We start from the raw sequence: 20,473 nt of genomic DNA on the forward strand, positions 1-20,473 counted from the left end.
AAAAAATTCAAAATATAACATATAAGAAAAAATCTAATTTTTTTTATTATATGGTTAATGTGATTGTTTAAGTTTTTTTAATAATATAAATTTAAACAAAAATGAAGAAGGATGCAAAAATTGTTATCATATCTTTATTATTCATAATCATTAATTCTCGTATATATGTAAATCATATTAGGTAATTCCGTAGCTTTTATTTAAGGAAAGAATACACACTTCATATATTTTAGGTTAATATAATGTTCTCTAATGTTATATAATTATAGAATAATGTGACATCATTAGATTAAACTATACTTTATATTAGATGTTCTAGAATTCTTTGAAATGAAATTTAGAAGGCATTTAGAGTGCCACCTAGGAGTTGAGGTTTTTTTTAATTAATACAAAATTAAGGTTCTAATTTTTCAAATGTTTCGCAATTAATATATAGGGGATTAATACCAATTGAATGTAACTCAAATTTAACATATATTATACAAACTTTTTCTCTCTCTAAACCATCTGCCTTCTCTCTAGAGTCTCATCTTGCTTTCTCCGGTTCGCCGACTCCGGTTGCTTCCACAGAGCCGGAACCGGTCTTTTCTTTTCTCCTCCTTTCGTTTTCTTCGGTTAGATCTAGTACGTTATTCTTGTTTCTCTCAACAGGTTGTGATCTGATCTTTTTCCGGAGAGAATGAGAGTTTTCGTTTGATCTATTTTGTCGATCTCTCTAGTCGAAGTGGCTATATCCTTGTCCCCTTCAGATATGGTTCTATCTTGGAACTTATGTGTGGTTGATTGATTTGCATGTTGATTTTGAGCTTTCTTTGGCTCATACCAGGTCTCGATCTTCGACCTTCTCGGTCTCTCGAGCAAGGTTGGTCCTGGTTATGAGTTGTTTCGCTCCTTGTCAATTCCTTTAGAGATTCGATCGAGATCTTATCTTCTGTCTAGCTTCTTTGGCTTGTCGATTCAACTCATCCATCCATCAACTACTTTCGGTTGAAGACTTATGAACATGATGTGTTCTGTCTCCTGGAGCTTGAAGCTTTGGTCTTTCATCTGCATGTGCTATTCATCATAGGAGGATTCGCAGACCAGAGGTTGTAGCCATGGAAGGCTTCCTCGCTTTGCCTTGTTCAAAGAAGCTCTGTTCATCTGTTCAAATGATCATGTATTATTGATCTCGTTTTGGTGAAGGTGTATTTTATGTTGTTATCCACTTCTTCTAGCTTTGATTGTTTCATGTTATGTTTCTTTAGTCATCATATGTTTGTATTTTAGTCTCTCTGTCGTTGGAGCTTCTGTTTCCGGAGGTTTGTTGAACCTGCCGGCCAATGTGTTGCAAAACTGAATCCCACCCTTGTAATCTTATGTCGATAATATAATCAGTGTTTTAAAAAAAAAGAATGCAACTCAAATTTAGATTCTTCGTATATGGATCTATTTAACCACGAATAAGTGATCTCTCCATTGATGATGTTTTAAAAGGATTAACTAATATCAAATTAAGACTTCAAATAATGTCTATCATAATCAAATTGTATGTCTGTGGAAGAAGAACTCATTGTCTCTTGCAAAAAAAAAAAAAAAATATCAATCAAGTTAAACCTAGCTATACAGTTATACCATTAAAGTTATACCAAGTTATACAATTTTACCATTAAAATTTTACCAAGTTTAACAGTTTTAATGTTCAACTAATACCAAATTACACATATTTATGGATTAACTAATATCAAATTATATCAAGTTTTACCAGTCTAACTTAACCAAGTTATACAATTTTACCGTTAAAATTTTATCAAGTTTAACAGTTTTATGGTTAAACTAATACCATATTTATACTATTTTGTTCATTCCAAGTTCTACTAGGTTTTCTAGTTGTTCTTCGATTCAAAATATAAATCAGCTTCGATTTCGGATATTCTTCAATTCATTATGATTATACCAGATGTTGATTATCCAATTCTCTAATAGATTGACCATCCATAGTTGCTAATGTTCAATTAATTAATTGTGAACACAATATGAAATCTATCTAATATTACAACCACAATTATGTATGTTGAACTTTGAATAACTTGGAGGGTTTTAGGGCGATTTAAGCTATATAGCAAAAGAATGTCTTACCTGAAGTTCAATTGAGATGGTTTGGGGAGGATAAGCCTGACAGTTCAGTTCACCTTGAGCATCCAATCGAGCTGGGTTGAGAATCGAGTTTCGGAACTCGAGGACGAGGAAAAGGAAACAGGTAATAGGAGAGAGAAAGAAAAAAATTTGATCGGTCAAATTAGAGAATGCACTTTAAATTTTCACAATTATTCTTAAAAGGATGAGAATAGAGTAGAGTACTTAGAATTAGTAAGAGTTAATTTTTCTCATTTAAGAGCATTTCAACATTTGTTCCGCTCAACTGTCGAAATCGACCGATTTTCGTGGATCTGGGCTTTAAGGGGTAGGTCTACTAAGTAAAGCTTGAACTCTAGATGACAAGATATTATGTAATGAAAAATTCGGCATAATTTTGAAATTTTTGCAAAATATAATCAACAATATATTCATCATCTCCCACAAATGAAGTATGGTTTGTGGAGTTCTCAGACTCTATTGCCATCTTCGACCTTCCTAGATTTTGGATCATTTTTCATGTCTCATTAGTACCGTCTCCGAAGACGAAATAAGTAAAAAGGGCTTCAAATCCTTCTTAGACTTATCAACTTATCCATCATTTATACGGATAATCATTGAAGCTTGGAATTTGGAGGGTAGAAGGTTAAGTTGGTTTGTCAGAAGTTGACTATGGAGGATGTTGGTAATAATATCCAACAAAAAAACGATATAGGCTGTAGCCACCCGTCTTTATCCATGTGCCAATAATGCATATGCACATGACACATATTTTCTTTTTATTTTTTCTTTGTGTTTTAGGGTCTTTCAGTTTTATTTTATTTTTGTTAAAAAGGTCCAGTTTTCATATATGATCAATATGAACCTTGAACTTGGTTTAAAATAATCAACTTGCACAAGGTCCATTTTTATTTTGAAACGGGTGTGGCTCTAGTTCATTTGGAATCGGTTTAGGCATCCTTCTTACTTCTCCGACGGATTCTTTATTCAAGGAAGAATATATTGCTCGTCAGAATAAGAACTTTTTTGTGGTAACTAAAGAAAGTTTTATCTTGGTGCAGTGCTTGCAAACTATGCCAGAAACAAGATTATTTATCTGCGTAATAGAAATGGTTCTAAAGTCCTTAACTCCATCACATGCGCTTTCTTAAAATATAGACCAGTAAAGAAACAATACTCAGTTTATCAAAATTGAAAAGCATGACAGAATAACTTATCTAGATAAAAACGAAACATGGTTTAAATATTGGTGGCATATAGAAGAAAAGCAATAGATCAATAATAAATCATCGGCAGATTTATAAATCATGAGAAGTTATCTCATTGGTCGGCTCGATGATTGAGGATGAGTTATGAATCTTATGATGGAGAGATATCACTGGTTTTTAGGGGCTCAATTGCTAGGGTTGTAAGTAAAAAGAGAAGAGGAATTGGTGTGTCTTATTCTATTGATAATGAAACATATATGTAGGTCCTTTTAGGAATCAAGTAAATTTAGAACATTCCATAATGGACATCAACTACAATATTCATGACGTTAAGGGATCTCATGCATCCACATTTCTTAAGTGACTCTTATTCAATCTCCTATATCATAGATAGAAATCAATTCGCTGAAAAGCACTTGAACGACAATTTTATTGTTTATAGATTAAACTTAGAGAGGCTTCTGGCAAGTGATGATGCCAAACTTAATGACACCTTTCTTGTACCCTTCGATCATCAATGGCATTGTCAATGCCCCTTTTATACTCTTCATACCTGTGTGTTTCCGACACCCAACAACCTTAGTTCTAATCTGATAAACATTTGGAATCATGAATGTAAACAACATTGCGGAAACATACCGCTACGAAGCAGAGACACAAGGCCCTTCCACGTTAATGCGGTTCGTATAACCGCCGGCCAGAAAGGAGCTACGTTCTCTGACCAATCTGCACACTTAATATCCTACAAACACACATATATTTGAGACACTACTTAACTAGCTCCAAGTACTGATTTTAGCAATCGGAGCGTGAGAAATATAATAACCTGGAGCGAGAGGGACTGAAGCAAATCGACATAATCAGAGGTGGAGCACCAGGCCGGGAGATAAAATGTTTTGCAGATTCTGTCCAAGAGGTTCTGCTCCCATGGCTGCAAAGCTTCTTCCCCTTGGGATAGATTTCTGTGGCACCATGTCACTATTATTATCCTTCCTCCCGGAGCCGCCACACGTACCAATTCCTTCACGAACTACACTCATTTCGCACACACGGTAAATATAATTCTACAACGAAGACTGAATGAGTTTCAAAAATATCACACTTAGATTCTGTTTTCTAACAGATACTGCAATTTTCTTTTTGTAAACTCTGCCTAAAATTTTTAGACAAAAAGAAACCATGCCATAATTAAATAGAAAAACGTGATAATTATTATAAAATATTGTTAGATAATCTAGACAAAATTTTACTCTCATATATTTTATTTTGTTTATTTAAAATTAATGGACATCAAAAAGATGGATATTGTCTAGTAAATCTAGTATAAAGATTATGGTGAGCTAGGTAGTATACCTTGGCCTTGTCAGGCATATGCTCACCGCTTTCCATTGACCACACAAGATCGAATATACCATCTTCAAATGGTTGCTCCAGTGCATCTGCAACTTGGAAGGAAACCCGGTCCAGTGGCGTCTCAGTTAGATCAGATTCCGCATAAAGAATGGTCGAATGTACAAGAAGACACCTTATGAGAGAGTGATTGAGCGGTGGCGAGATCATTGGCTCTCTTGGCTTGAACGGGACTGAGCGTGATGCCAATGCATTCGGCACCAAATTTAGAGGCAATATACCTTGAGCTTCCTCCGATTCCACACCCAACATCCACTACTCTCTTTATCTTTTTCTCCTCTTCTTTAAAAAAGTCATGTGTTTATAATATTAATTTATAATAACAAGAACAATCCCAAGCATAAAGATATTTTCACCGACTGCGAAATTTTTATTTCAGTTTAGATTGTTTTCTTAATCTTGAAATGAGGAAGAACTTATTCATCATCATCCAGCCTAGTTAGGGAATGAATGGGTCTGCTTCTGGATGGGACGTGGCTTACTGTAAGCCTCTCCCAAGGGATAAAAGAAAGGCTTTATCTGGCTTCAAACATCCCTACTCATTTCTCTTACCGACAAATCAAAACTAAACCTTTGTTATATTCTCATATTTCAAAGAGTATTTTGTTTGTAAAAATTGTTTATAATATAAGTTCAAAAAAAATATGTTTATAATAAATCTAGAAAGTGTTCATGTGTAGTAGTTTTATCATTCATAGAAAACAACGAATCAAACTCAAGTGTATAGCATGAGAAGCGAACCAGTAACGCCGGCGAAACGTAGAGACTCTTCGATCATCCGGATCTGAGCTTCCCGGTGACCGGAATCTGAAAGTTGAACAGAGGAATCAGGATCGTAGAAGCCGTGATGCATATGGTCTCCCCAAATCTCCTCCCATAGTCCCGACGTCTCGTTGTAGAATTCCGCTATTCCTTCTTGCAGCGCCTCAACGGAGGAGGTAGCAGCAGCCGTCATAGCCACGCTTCCACGTGATGCCGCCGTCGTCGTCATTAAGGCTGAGGATGGCCGTTGGGACTGAAGGAAAAGCGACGGTGAACGGAGAGAAGATACTTTGTGCCTGGGGAGGCTTATGAGAGAGGAGGGTGCGAGAGTCGCTTTCATTTATAATGAGAGGTTGGCGGAACAAGAAAGTGGCTCTGTGTATGGGGGGGGAATATGTTTTCTTTATTGCCACAGTCCCCTACTTTTTATTTATCTTTATATTAATTTTTAGGTAAGGATGTTTTATTTAGGACCGACAAATCAAACCAAACTTAACTGAATAATCAAAAATATCTAAATAGTTTCTGCTTTCAATATCTAAAAATTGGACATGAATCAAACTGAAAATTGAATATATTGAAATACGTCTTTTATTCTTAACATTTTATTCATATCTAGTTTTAAAATAATTAAATATCTAAAATGTAATCCATAAACCAAATATTTATACAACATGTATTTTTTTTTTGTATAACAGTATTCTAAGTAAATTTTTATAAGAACTTTGACAAGAAATTAAAAAATTATAAGCCATTTAACACTTAACCTTTCTGTTATTTAATATAATAATTCTATTAACTGTTTTGTCAATTTAGTACATCAATTTTATGAATGTTCTCAGTTAACAACAGCTCTTGCAGAAAAAAAAAGTTTTTTTTTCAAAAAAGAAATTGAATATTTTAATAAAATAATAAAAATAATAGATTTCCATAGATATAAAATTTTAGAAAATCATAAAATTCATAAAAATCTAAAAACATCTAAACTGGTTGTTTTATGCTTCTCTCCCAGCATAAGTATCTTTATGGTTCTTGATGATGGTCTGCAAAATGGGTGTATCTGAACTTATCATCATCTCTTCCAACCTCATTGAAGACTTTTCTTCAAACAAATATATGTTGACATTCTTGGTCTCCTCTATAATTTTTTAGTCGACTTGATAATGAGTTTCTTGTTGGTTTTCATCATGTTGATCAGAGTATGGTATACCATGGTCTCTCTTCAACACAAAACTCTTCTTCATCTTCCTCTCCAATAGATTAAGAACCAACATCTCTTAGTTGTGATACTTCTCCTTCAAAATTTTGATAAACTTCTCCTGCTTCACTTACGTGGTTGTTCTCTTTTGCATACCATTCTTGATGGTCGGTAGCTTTATATGGGTCATCATGTGGTTCCGCCTTTAGGACTTTCTTAACATTTTACATCTTTTACATTTTTCCGTCTTTTTCGATTTGTAGTGTTTTAGTGTTTTAGAGAGACAAGAAACGTGACTGCGTCTGAAATTATGGTGTTAGTACAGTCTGATGAACTTTTACTGCCACAAACTTTTCTGATACCATATGTATTGGGATAAGGGCCAATCATGTACATCCATATTTTACTTTAGTTTTTCTTTTATAAAAAAGGCTTAATATTTTACTTTAGTTTATCTTCTTTTTTTGTTCACAGTTTTGTCCAAGTGGATATGGTCAAAATAGGTTCAGTTAAGTTTATTTTTGTGATTTAGTAGAACTTCAGTAGCAAACAAATATTGTTAGAAGACGTGAAGTAAGAAATGAGAGCTCAAGAAAAGGTAATCAGAGCTAAAACAAGGTCATTGTGACAGCTACCACTTTGCATGTAGTCCGCTGGACACAGTTCCACTATGGATGAGTTCACATCTGGAATTGGCGTATTGGAGTCCAGTTTGATATATTTTTTATAAAAGTTAAGTTTTCAATTTTATAAAAATAAAGAAGAGTTCATTATATCGGGAATCAGCGTATTGGAGTCCACCAATATTCGATATGGAATGTTTAGGAATCTTTTGTTCTTTTCAAGTCAAAACGCTTTATCCCAAAGTTGAAGAAAAATATTTAACAAAATTTCAAAGTTTTTGAATATATGTTTTTATCAAATACTCCATCTTTTTTAAAAAGATAAAATATTCCAAAATTTTTAAGTATATTAAAAATATAATAAATATTAGGTAATTTTGTACATGTACTTTGTTGATACTACGAAACGTAAAATAAGCTGGTAGTAAAATGCTCATACAAGAGTTTACGAAATAACTTATGATATACGGGTTTGATCTTCAGCATCACACCAAAATATTGAAACATTCCAAAGAAACAAAGAGAATCACTCTCAAACAAAACAAGTTTATGATAAATTTTATTTATGGTAATTTAGCCCTTATTTTTAGGATTACAATCGGTAGAAATTGAAAAAAAAAATGATGAAAAAAAAAATTATAAACTAGAAAACAAAGACTTCGACTCAATAATGATTTTAACTAAAATAAAGGCCAAGTCTTGGTCTTCACACAGCTCTGACCAGTCTTGGAACTCTCTTTGGACAGCTTTGTCGAAAATACTTCAAGAAAAAAATGGTTTACTCCTTGGCCAAAGTTGTAAACCATAGAAATGTTTGGATCTTACATTTCGGCCCAAATGCATTCCAATACAAGCTCATTCGTCCAATGTAGCTTCTCGGATGGTCGAATCAGCTCGGAAGATTGAACCAGCTTGCTCAGTTTGTCCAGATGAGTGTCAGTCCAGCTAACTCGAATATCATCTCGTCTAGTTTGCAGTGTCACTTCGATTCAGCTCGATCAATTCGCCAAGGTAGGTCGATTCAGCTCGATCAGTTCTCGCCCAAGGTAAGTGTCATTTCGACCAACTCGACCAAAGTGTTCAGCTTGTCCTATAGGGTTTGAGCCGGCCAGGTTTGCATCAGTTTCGTTTCATCCCTAATGTGTGTTTTGGTATGTGTTTATCATTTATTCATGTATCAATTGCCTATAGTAGATATTGAGACTCCTATTATCCTCGTATCAATTGGCTATAGTATATATTGAGGTTCCTAGAATTTCATCGGTATGTGCATTTTTGAGTCAGAATATAAAAATTAAGGACATCAATATAAGCTAATGATAATTACTTTGGATTAGTGATTATAATAAATCAATTAAGAACAAGTGCTGCATAATGTCACAAATAAAAATAAGTTGCTTCATTCAAATTACAAATAAAATATCATTACAAGGTAAAAGTCCAACAGAAAAAAAAACAAACGAATAGGTCTTAATATTGGTATTAGTGTGGCGAATAATGAAAACGAATTTCAATGAGAAAATGACAAATCCAAAGCCATTCCACAAGAGTAAGTAGTGATCACTGGCTCAGCAAAAACTATAGATTTGTGTTGGCAAGTAAGTAACATACCTATTTTTTTTCTTTCTAATTCGCATTTTTGTTGTTCTCTTTGGAGTACTCTTCCATCTCACTGAGCCAGAGATCAGCAAAGTCGCAAGTCTTCCAAGCGTCGAACCAAGGCCCACCGCGAGTAAAATGCACGGCCTTAGGCTGGGTGGCGGGATCGTTCTCAACGACCCTGTTATGCCCTTCAAGGAAGTTCCAGACGAAAGGAACAGACCCAATCTCCTCATCCTCCAGCCACTGGAACCTATGGAGGAAGGCACCAGTCTGAGTGTTGACAGCCTCAGGGCTCAAGGTCTTGTTCTTCGGGTGGCCGCAGTTGTAAAGCACCATGGACGACCAGTTCTTCCTCGGGTAGACGGTTTGGACGGCGCCGTCCATCTTAGTGGTCTCTTTAGGAGTGTAATCGTGCTGAACGCACATGATGGCGTACTTGTCGTCGATCAGATCAACGAGCTCTTTAATGTCGGAGAGGTAGAGGAAATCGCAGTCGACGAACATAGCCCAGCCTTGGTAGTCAGACAGGTGTGGAGTCAGGAAGCGGGTGAAGGAGAACTCGGTGCTCTCGAGCTGGTTTCTTTCTCTCCAGTAGAGGCCTCTCTCTCGGAGATCTGACTGGACGATGGGCGTGATCTCCACGGGGATGGAAGATCTCTTGGTGATGGAGTGGTGACAGACTTGGTAGGCGAGATCTTCGCGTGGATCGTAACCGACGAAGATCCTGAAAGAGGCGTTGCTGGTTTTCAAATCGCCGTTGCTCATCGTCATCGTTGTTTGTTTGGATCTGCGTTTTGAGTTCATAAAGATCTATTTAAAAATGCTAATGCTCATATGTCCGTATGGATCTATCTCATAACACGCTAAGCGTTTTGCATAGAAATGCTAACTCTAGTCGATTCAAGTGAAAACAGATAGAACGATAACGAAAAATGCAGAGGAAAAATGAGGAGACCTGAGGAAACGCTTGGAGACGGAGCGAAAAGAATAACCACCGACACCAAAATGATTTTTTTTTTTTTTTGTTATCTTCTTTTCTCTTTTAATCAGGGAACCAAAGAGAGAAAGTAGATTTGGAGCGACGAATGAGGAGAGTGGTGAATCTTAATTTGGAATGTGCTAAATTTTATGTGTGAGAGAGAGACTCGAGTTGACCCGCGTGTTGACTCGGCGTCCGCGTGAGCTTTATGCTTTGCCTCCCTTCTATACCATGTGCTTGCCGCTGGCATCCACGCTCTGTGCGCTTTCGCTATTATTTTTATTTATTTGTGCTTTTTTTTCTCTCTTTCAAAAATCTGTGGTTGTTATTCGGATTAACAGACGATTTAATAACAGAAAAATAAAGCACTTTCAAAATAGCATCTCTAGACCGGTCATTAATAACATACCAGGTGATTTTCATGTGTTCATTCACGAATATAAATATTTTTAAAGTAAATATACTATAATAATTAATTACTACTTACTTTTAATTTTAAAATAATTTATAATTTGTATGCGTCATTTATATTAATACTATTATATTACTTTAATTATACATATGATTTTATATATGTTATATCTAATCGGTTTTTAGTCGATTTAGTTATCAATTGGGTAAATTGGATTGCATCTATGAATTCAACTGTAATATATTTTATTCTATATATTAAAATTTTGATTAATTTCTTATTTGCATTTAGGTGGTTGTTGTCTTAGATATATAAATATATATTATGAATATTATGTATAACTTAAGATATATTGTGCTTAGAATGAAAAAAAAACTAAAGTGTCTGATTCCAAATGACATAAATTAATATAATGAAACGATAATATTCTGAAATCTCATGCATATATATAAATTTTACAAAATAACTAAATTATAACAGTTGGTTAATATTTTATTTTTATTTTTAATATGTTTTGAGTTGTCCTATGATTTATATTTATAAAATAAATTACTATTTTTATAAATTATATATTCTTATCGTGGTTAAATCTATGATTTTAGATATAAGTTGGATTAGTCGAATCACTCATGTTCTAGTATATTGAGTAACATATATTCTTTCAAATTCAACATGAAGTATAATTATTTTTTATTATAATTAAGTCAAATGTGCATGTATTTTCATAATATTTATCAAATATATGTTGATGTTTTTTTTAAAAAAAATATGAGAAAATAAAGCGATGATCAATAGGAAGTTACATGGGTAAGTAGCTGGTACATTTTTGAAAGCTCCTGAAGACATATCAATATTTACAATAATTAAAATATTTTATAAATTCTAAATAACTTTATGCCTTTGATTTATTCAATGGAAACTAAAATTTATTTAAAATAATCTTAAAAATGAGAATTCAGATTTGTTTTGGTATTTTGATTATGGTTCTATTAAGTGCCACAAACATAAAAACATAAAATTTAAAAGCAAATTTAATAATAGGAAATAAATAACTTTAATAATGATAAAATATAATATATCTACCTCATTAAACTATTTTGTAACTATTTGATCAAACGATGTTTATTTTAAAAATTTATTTTTTGGTTTTTTTAATATCTCTTAAAAATAATTAGTAAACAAAATTGAGATTGTATTTAGAAATAATATTATATTAGTAAAATATAATTTACCGATATTTTTTGGTGTAATTGAAAGATATTATAGTCAACTAAATATATGAAAAAAATAAAACATTTCAATATTACTAATTATAAACTATTTTTAGACAATTAAACATATATCAGTGTATGTTACTTAATTATTTTATGTAATCATCTAAAAAATATATAGATATGTAAAAATATTTTTATTACTTTGAATTTTTTTTGTATTGTTTAAAATTATGTTTTAAAAGAAATAATAATTTTTTTAATATCAAGATTATCTGTGTAAATTATTTTTAATGAAATCACATTATATTGAAATTTATAATTTTCATAGAAAATTTAGATATAAAGAAAGTATTTTATTACTTCAAAATTATATTTTATGTTATTTAAAAATATTTTTTAAATGTAATATTACTATGTTGTGAACTTTCCCTTTTTTATGAAATCATATTATATATACATATATTTTAGTTTTCAATTTTTTTAAAAAGATTTATAAAAAATTCTTTTTTATTATATGTGTAAATTTGTTTCGAAATTTTTTTTAAACGAAACTAAATAAAAAATAAATAATAGTATTTTAAATATAAATTAATTCATTAAGGGTGTCAGTGTAATCAACCATCGTGAGAATTAACGTGAGAACGACACATAGGAAACTGACTTCTCAAATAATATTATAGAGATTTTGAACAGTGTGGTTCAAAATTCTAAATTAACAAATCTTAAATACTAGAGATGATATATTAAATTGAAAATATTATGTTAGATTAATATCAGAAATTTCATAAAAATTGTACATGAGTTTAATATAATTACAAAATTAATTAGATGCTTAAAAGGTTTATTTAGTAAAAAATGAAATATAAATGTATATTTTAAATAATTGAAATTAATCTATTATTTAAAAGGTTTGTTTAAGTGAAAAACGAAATATACATTTACATTTAAAGTGAAAAATGAAATATACATTTATATTTTATATGAAATATACATTTATATTTTAAATAAATACAAAATATATATTTATATTGTAAAAAAAAAGATATGAAAAGATTTTATTCAGATGTTTAAGAGAAAATATAGAAATATCTATTTGATTTTTGTAGAATAGTTAAAATGATATGTATGCAAAATTCATTTAAGCAATTTTTTAATGAATGGTCCAACTTAAAAAAATCAAACATGAAATGAGATTGTGATTTCTATTTTAATAAAATAAACTAGATCTTGACACGCACAACCGTGCATATATTTTTCAATTTATATACATAGATATTTATTTTAGATCATCGGTGGCATACATTTTTAACGTTAAGCATATATATAAATATTTATATATTTATTTCAAATACAATAATTTCATAGTTTATATGCTATAATTAATCAATTGTTTAAAATTGTTATATGCATTTTTTGCTTCTTATTATATATTTATCTTATTGTGTTTGCATTTAGTTACTGAAAAATTTAATATATGCATGAAAAAACATATCTGAAAATTGTTTTGTGTTTAATTTATACTAAATTCTGACCCACCGTCCTTCAAAGCTTAATTTTCTTTTAGCAATATTTTTTACGTTTATTCATTTTAGATAATATATTATTGTATATACAAAATTTTAAGATATGTAATTTTTTTTATATATGTATTATATAGTTTGCGAATAATAAGCTGTTCTGTCATCATATTATATTTTTAACATAAATATTTATATTTATGAAAATAAATTTATGAATTTAATATAATTTATCATATTTAGTTCAATATAATAGTTTATTTTAACATGATTTTTTGAAAATTTAAAATATATAAAAGTAAAATATTATTTTTATTTTTCATTTTATAAACGATAACTAAAAGTAAAATAGAATTTATCATATTTAGTTCAATATAATAATATTCTATTTAAAATTAAACTATATCATTATTAAAGTAGTTACAAAGATTTTATATTATTAGCTTTAGTGAATATATGGAACTTACCAACATAATTTCTGGTTTTATTTCTAAATTTGAAATACTGTTAAGAACAATAAAAAATATTTTTAAATGAGAAACTATAATATATTGTACGTACAAACTAATTTTGTAGCAAATATTTTTATTTGAAACAGAAAAGATATTTCTTTCTAACAAAATCTTTTAAAAATCTTTATCAAATGTATTTTGAAAATTAATCAATTTAAATTGTTATTATCTTTAGAATAAAATTAAAAGATTTATATGATTTAATTTTTGTTCATCAATCAAAATAAATTTAATTTGAAAATAAATTGTATCCTTATTCTGAAAATATTTTCTTAGAATTATATTAAACAATATTTATTTGTATTTTAAATAAAAGATAAATATATTTAAAGATATGATTATTAAGTTATGTAAAACTTGATAAACTTTCTAAAGGAGGGTCCAAACAAAAAAAATATCACATATGAACAAATTCATGACTTCTGTTTTAATATATAAATTTTTTTAATATATAAGATTTTAAGTTTGTACTTTCGGATTGAAATATATCCCGAGGAAAAAAACTTGAAATTTCTCCGACTTGATAGAACACCAGTTGGACGCTCTCGTTAACATGTTTGCATTATAAACAATAAAAACAATTATAATGAATGATAAGTTGATAATGTACAAGTAAATTCATGAATTGTTTTTTTTTAAACTTGAAATGGTACATTGTTATATGAAAAAAAAACAAGTCAAACAATGAAAGTTGTAGCTACTTCAAGAGTGCTTATGCACTTGCAATTTCGAATATGAGCAAGAATCTCGTTGACTTATCCATCACTCCATCAGTAGAAACAACGTAGAAAGAACTTAACATAACTAAATGTCAATAATAATATATTACTTAATGGTATAAGAGTGCATGTGTATGTATGGAGTTTCGAACCGATTAGCTAAAATCTCTCTCTCAGAAGTGTCAACAATAAACAAATAGCCAAGAGAATAAGCCACACATTATGCAACCGTTACTAGTAATAACTTGATTTTAAGCTTTGTGTAGGCCAAGCTTACTCAATGGCGTGCTTATCAGATTGCCTAGAAGTGTAGTGTGCAGAAAGCAGAAGGAGAGAAAGAAAGGCGCTAGCCACAAAAATTGCATCGAACCATCGATGATAGAAATCAAACTGGATATCTCCACCCAATACATCCGTTATGATTCCCCTGCAAAGTTACACCCACAAGCCACAATGCTTTAGATTGCCTGTTTCCATCTTTTAAACTCAGCAGCAAGTATGGTTTCTGACGCATTCAATGCTACAAAGGTTGCTTCTCAACAAGTAGAAAGTTCCATATACGTACGAAATCTCTAGCCAAAACAAGCCATCAAGTACTTTAAATTTTAAGGAAATTAAGATATAACGATCTCCTTTTGCGTACCTGTACTCATTTCTCAAGCTTTTTCTGATAAGAAGAATGGAAGACAAAAAGTACATCCCCATGATTTCAGATAGGAAAAGCACAACATTGCTTGAAGAACCACTTCCCACTCTCGACACTGCAAAGAAAAACTGCACCATCCATCCACATACTACAACTCATTAAACCAATACTAGACCGCACTCAAACTCAGGAGAAGACATCAAAAGGACTGCATGAGAAATTATATGAACGTGGCTTTCATCGAAAAATATCCAGTGGCTTGAGTGCATAGATGACAATACAAGGACACACCAGTGAAAATGAAAACAATTGAGAAACTAGAATCATAATTCACCTTCATCAAATTCGTCAAGAATCCCCTTACAGAAATCACAATCAACATCCCAATAAACAACAGGGAAATATACTGCAAACAAGAAAGAAAGAAAGAAACAGGGTTAGAACAAAGTTGTACAATCCAGCAATCCTTACGTAAAGAAATTGAGAAGTCGGCATAAATTTCACATTTTCTGATAAGTTAGGTCATATAACTAGGCCTTGAGAAAGCTATGATCTCTTTATCTAGTTAACTTTGCATTCCATCAAAGCCAACAGAAAGTGAGATATGTCTGAGAGAGAAATGCCTAGGCTTTTAATTCAAGAAAGAACAACATTGTAAAAAAGAAAGTAACAATGTTCACGTTGGATTTCTTTAGCTTAATTACTTCATTATCTGAGATAGCATACGAAAAGTAACACAAACCTGTGAGAGCAAGGCGGCATCTACTCCTATATCAAACCACCGCAAGAATATGCTGATCATCATTGTAACAGGATCTTTTGTACCAGCCTGTAAACAAACTGATTACTAGCAATTTCATGTAGTAAGAGGCACACAAAATGATCCATTAAAGGATAGTAATGATGTATAATGAACTTAAAACAAGTGAATACCTCCTTGAAGACAACACTTTGTAGAGACTGCACAAAACAGAAAGTGAAAACAATGAAGAAACTAGAGTTACTTGTTCACGGTTACAATTAGAATTTGAACAAGGGATATAGAAAACAATGTATATAGTAAGGTAGAGATTCCATAGAAAACTATTAACTATTTCCAAGCCGCACGGCATAAAGGGTTTCAGAGAAAGATAATTAGATGAAGAACTGTCCAAATCTAATAATCAACTGATATCTTACAGCATAACGCTTCAAAAAGTAACACAGAGAGGAACATCAATAAAAGCGTAATAAGTAGTTATTCAAGACTAAAGGGAATATATTTGTCGTATGAATATAATATGTAATTTTAGGAATGTTATAAAATTTTGAAGAAGGGTGATCCTTTTATTTATAAAAAGAATGATTAAAAGAGAAAAATAATTGTTGAAAAAATATCTAACTGACAGGCACAATTTTGAAGTATCATTGAGGAACTATTCCGTAATCTATTTTACAATCCTCCAAATATGTCACCATTCAAACAAAAAAGCTACCCACGTCCACGTGGATACCAACACTCTCTTTCAAAGGACAGTAAAGAACTCAAAGAAAAAATTAAAGCAATTTGATCCCTGCCACAAGTATCTATGAATGAAACCAGCATTGGTTACAAGTGCTATTTTCATAAGCATGCGAAGCAGTTTAAATTCTCTTGCAATTGATACCAGGACGGAGTATGGGGAGGAGTTTAGAAAATAAAAATCTAGAACCTCGTTAGAGATGCAGAAAATTACCTTCAGCATTTTATACACACAATAAATGGAACATGCATACCCAAGTAAGTTCTGCACGTGACCCCTCCAAGTTCTAGAGAAGGCAGCAGCATCCTGAAAATAGGATAAACTCAGAGCATATGTAAAAAGAGTATCACAACCAAAAAAAGACCACCAGAAATAGCATATTAAGAACAGAAAAGTCAACCAAGTAAGATGTAACCACCAAGTCAGTGAGTATAGTTCTGTAACGAATCAAAACCAAAGCAGCTGAAAGCGAACCTTTGCTTGGCGTAGCTCATATATTTCCAAAAATAACTGCTTTGACAACTCTTCTAAGCCTTCCACCTCCGCCTCCAATATTTTTATGTCTTCTCAAGAAAAAGTATCAATAAATTAGGGGGATATGACCAGAAACTAATCCCAATAACGAAGGAAAAAATGATTGCAAGTGGTACTTGTGTTAACAACTTAACAAAAACTAATCTAAGAAATCAAGGAAAAAATTATTTCAAGGGGTACTTGAATACAATTCTTCTGCACTAGATAAATGGTCAACTCAACATTTGTATGGACAAAAACAGACGTAAGCCTCGCACTGTAGTAAGAATCGACGTTACTCTTTGGGTTTAGAGTCTTCTAGATAACAAAAAGGACAGTACGGTTCCCTTATGTTGTTGTAGTTGATCGAATTACTAACAGTACCATCAAAGTAGAGAATACATCCCCAAATAGAGTAAATAACAAAGGTCCTTGTTCCATTAATATAACCAGTCTCACTCTCCTAAAGCCAAAGCCGCTAAGATTAATGATTAGTAACTATTTCAAACTAAGGAATTTGTAACAACTCGTTTCAGTATCTATGCCAAAAAAAAAAAAAAAAATTGTGCAGCACAACACCACCTCAAAATACAAAACACGTAAACTGACCTTGCTCCTTTTGGTCATCTTGAACCGATCGCACAACAGTCCCAACAATTCTTCTAAAGAAAGAGCTACGTTTTTGATTCTGGGGGAAAAAAGCATTACATGGTTAGCTGCCAAACTCATCTATAGTATTGGTTCCTTTTATGACAACATTCTCAGTCTATATGGCTTGCTCACTATTGCCAAGTAACAGGACACAAGCATTTCAGAGTACAATGAGTAACTTGAAACATAAGAATAGTCCTCTTCCATACGATTTTATATTAAGTATGACATAAGCACAGAGAGGTAAAAATACTGTGAAGCTAGACAATATAATCATATAAATTATGCCGGAGGATAAAACAATAACAAACCTCTTCTGATCCTAGATTTCGTTCCACCTCCAGTTGATACAAAATAATTTTCTTCTTCTTTGCTATGCATGTCTCAGTTGACTGCATCAGCTGCCTTTGCAAAGATATTATATCTGCTTCTCCAATCTCCCTAAAAGTGTGTGAAAGAGAGAAATAAAAATGTTATTAGAAAGCAATGTCTTCTAGACAATCCAGCAGATTCCCAATCAGTGAAGTGACAAGCCTCTGGAGAATGGAGATATCTCATGGAAGTATGTGGTGGATTTCTAAGCATATTGTTACACATTTTTTGTTCCCACCATCTAATGGAAGAACATGCAGGTGGGCAATATATACACGTTATGTATGCTTTATTATTCAGCCAATTGAATGTTGCAGCTTACGGAAAAGACTCTATTGGTGGGTTAAGCATAAACCAGAAAAGGGATAAACATAGACCAGTATATAGCAGTTATGGGAAATATAGTGTTACCTAATGAAGAGGGATATATAGCTGTAGGGCAAATTTACAGCTCCAAATCCTGATAGGACAGCCATTAAGGTCACACCAATGACCCCAATTCTACTGACCAGCTGAGGCATGGTAAAAAAGCCTTGGAGGAAACAGGACATTCAGTCAACAAACTCAAAAGACGAACAAAAACATGTTAAGTATCTGATGAGAATGCTATGATGCAGAAAGCAAGTACCTTTATCTGAAGAAGGCATAGGAAAATGAACTCCCATACGCCAGAAAGCATAAAGGAATGCTGTCAAGAATAAGAAAGCCGCAGCAGAGGCACGCTCCCTTCTTACACCTGAGATGTTGGTTTAGGATAACAAATTATAGACAGACACCACAAAATGTAGCAGGAAAGCTAATAGTCTAGAATTTTTAATAAGGAAAAGAACAAGAGCTTACTGTAGTCTAGGCTAATCAATCATTAACCAATTATTATAATGATTGCATTCTAAACAAAGAAAAAAATCCATAAACGGAAGAGGGCAGCTTACCAGAATTACGAAGCATCAAATAGCAATGGTAATAGGGCAACATGAAAACGAGAAGCAGTATCAAACAGAAGAGATCCACCTTCCAGTTCACCATCCTTGCCCTGCGATCATATCCACAATCAATCAAACTGCAAAGAGGCGGCGGCGGCGGCTAGTAAGGTAACAGAAGAATCTAGAAATCAAGCTTTGGGACTTACTCTCTAGAGAGCACAGGTATGATCTCGAAGAGAACGAGCTGCAATAAGTTACAAGAGAAGGCGAAGACGATGCTGAAAATGATCTGAACCAAAGCTCGCTTCTCTTCGTATTCCTTGTATAGTCGCCGATTCAGGAACCATAGACCTGCCCATCCCAACAGACACAGTGACGCCATCACCACCGCGCCTTCATAGATCGCCAATCCGTAACCCATCGCTTATTTCCAGATCTCTCTTTCTTTCGTCACGAGAACCGGAAAAAACACTCAGATCCGTTTCTCAACAACCTCCATGGCGATTCAGCAGCAGCTTTCTATTAGCTTCGCGAGCAAGCTTTGGTTGTTTGATTTTCGATTCCGGTGTGCTGGATCTGTAGATTAAAAGCTCAATTTCCGAAATAATTAAATTATTTAGTTTTAAAAAGGTATTTTAGAATACCTTATTTGATCGATTAGGGTTCAAGTTCTACAAATCATCATCATCATCATCACAATCACCACCACCAACATCAACGTGACATTACGCGAACTCGCGGAGTGGAAGCGTACAGCAACGCTAACCGTCCACTGAGCTACACAGTAGTTGTCACACAAACGGCTCATAACAAGCTTTATCAAAGCTTAAGGGTTATTCGTCCGTGTATTTTGATGATTTAAAAATCCAAACTAAATTTAGTGTTATTGGTTCTATGATTTTAAAATATGTATTGAAATCATGTGTTATTTGTCTAATTATTCATAAATTCTAATTCAAATTAAGTGTTATTCAATCATACAGATTTACTAATAGATTTGATTTTCATAATGGATTTGAATGGATTTACATGGATTTATTTGTTAAAAATACAAAGACTCAAATACGAGGAAAAACTTCCGGATTTGTAAATACTAGTCCGAGAAAATTTGAAAATTTGGATGTTTTACTTGGATTTATAAATACTATATGAATTTCTAAATCAATCAAAATATATAAACCAATAACACCTCCTAAAATTTTCGTTTTTTTATCCCTCACAAGTTCACAACAATTGGCTTTCATATCAAAATTAAAAAGGAAGATGTTTGCAAGCTTAGAGAGACTAGTTAAAGAGCAAGGTCCAATTGAAAAAGTTAAGTAGAATCAAAATTTTAAACCTACAACCCAAATTAAACTGGATAGTAGCACTTTGGGAGGTTCAAAAGAAGAATGATCAAATTCGGTGAGAAGAGCAGACGTCATGCTAAGTCGGTGAGGAGAAGAAAAATGGCGGAAATTAGGCTGATCGAAGTCAAGCTCGCATCATCGAAGAGGAGATAGAAGGGTTGTCTTCCAAAAAACTTTGAATCTTGTTTCACAGTTGACGGAGTGAAGATTGCTTCCGAAGTTATTTGCATGCATTCTAGAGTTTCA

At 32.4% G+C, this 20,473-nt stretch overlaps 3 protein-coding genes across 4 annotated transcripts; all 3 read right to left on the reverse strand.

Annotated features, from left to right (window-relative positions):
• Positions 1 to 3,545: 3,545 nt before the first annotated feature.
• Positions 3,546 to 5,899, reverse strand: LOC106322543 (tocopherol O-methyltransferase, chloroplastic-like). 2 transcript variants are annotated; one of them, XM_013760600.1, is made up of 6 exons: positions 5,475 to 5,899; positions 4,849 to 5,012; positions 4,677 to 4,781; positions 4,150 to 4,353; positions 3,963 to 4,065; positions 3,546 to 3,876 (listed from the first exon to the last, which is right to left on the reverse strand). In XM_013760600.1, exons 1-6 carry the CDS (start codon positions 5,833 to 5,835, stop codon positions 3,773 to 3,775), a joined length of 1,041 nt encoding a protein of 346 aa, XP_013616054.1. In that variant the 5' UTR covers positions 5,836 to 5,899; the 3' UTR covers positions 3,546 to 3,772. The 2 variants fall into 2 exon arrangements, with proteins under 2 accessions (XP_013616054.1, XP_013616053.1); XM_013760599.1 differs by having other exon boundaries at positions 4,849 to 5,015.
• Positions 5,900 to 8,813: 2,914 nt separating this feature from the next.
• Positions 8,814 to 10,135, reverse strand: LOC106320704 (protein CDI). The gene is made up of 2 exons (XM_013759074.1): positions 9,874 to 10,135; positions 8,814 to 9,705 (listed from the first exon to the last, which is right to left on the reverse strand). The coding sequence occupies exon 2, from the start codon at positions 9,687 to 9,689 to the stop codon at positions 8,943 to 8,945; it is 747 nt and encodes a 248-aa protein (XP_013614528.1). The 5' UTR covers positions 9,690 to 9,705; positions 9,874 to 10,135; the 3' UTR covers positions 8,814 to 8,942.
• Positions 10,136 to 14,353: 4,218 nt separating this feature from the next.
• LOC106327823 (GPCR-type G protein 1) lies at positions 14,354 to 19,671 on the reverse strand. The gene is made up of 14 exons (XM_013766098.1): positions 19,523 to 19,671; positions 19,085 to 19,454; positions 18,888 to 18,988; positions 18,584 to 18,691; positions 18,367 to 18,487; positions 17,895 to 18,024; positions 17,542 to 17,620; positions 16,894 to 16,982; positions 16,633 to 16,725; positions 15,851 to 15,877; positions 15,660 to 15,746; positions 15,252 to 15,323; positions 14,915 to 15,045; positions 14,354 to 14,698 (listed from the first exon to the last, which is right to left on the reverse strand). The coding sequence occupies exons 2-14, from the start codon at positions 19,297 to 19,299 to the stop codon at positions 14,545 to 14,547; spliced, it is 1,407 nt and encodes a 468-aa protein (XP_013621552.1). The 5' UTR covers positions 19,300 to 19,454; positions 19,523 to 19,671; the 3' UTR covers positions 14,354 to 14,544.
• Between the last annotated feature and the right edge of the window lie 802 nt (positions 19,672 to 20,473).

This window comes from Brassica oleracea, chromosome C2, assembly GCF_000695525.1.
Source record: "Brassica oleracea var. oleracea cultivar TO1000 chromosome C2, BOL, whole genome shotgun sequence".
NCBI classification, from domain to species: Eukaryota; Viridiplantae; Streptophyta; class Magnoliopsida; order Brassicales; family Brassicaceae; genus Brassica; species Brassica oleracea.

Bases quoted from the DNA above. Each gene is read 5' to 3' on its own strand.
- LOC106322543 (XM_013760599.1), bottom strand. From the start codon at position 5,835: ATGAAAGCGACTCTCGCACCCTCCTCTCTCATAAGCCTCCCCAGGCAC. The intron at 4,782-4,848 runs GTGTCTTCTTGT...CCACTGGACCGG, and splicing joins CTCAATCACTCTCTCATAAG to GTTTCCTTCCAAGTTGCAGA. The intron at 4,354-4,676 runs GTATACTACCTA...AAATGAGTGTAG, and splicing joins ATATGCCTGACAAGGCCAAG to TTCGTGAAGGAATTGGTACG.
- LOC106320704 (XM_013759074.1), bottom strand. From the start codon at position 9,689: ATGACGATGAGCAACGGCGATTTGAAAACCAGCAACGCCTCTTTCAGG.
- LOC106327823 (XM_013766098.1), bottom strand. From the start codon at position 19,299: ATGGGTTACGGATTGGCGATCTATGAAGGCGCGGTGGTGATGGCGTCA. The intron at 18,488-18,583 runs GTACTTGCTTTC...GTTTCCTCCAAG, and splicing joins TATGCCTTCTTCAGATAAAG to GCTTTTTTACCATGCCTCAG. The intron at 15,324-15,659 runs GTTTGTGTTACT...TCTTGTTTGCAG, and splicing joins ATGCCGCCTTGCTCTCACAG to TATATTTCCCTGTTGTTTAT.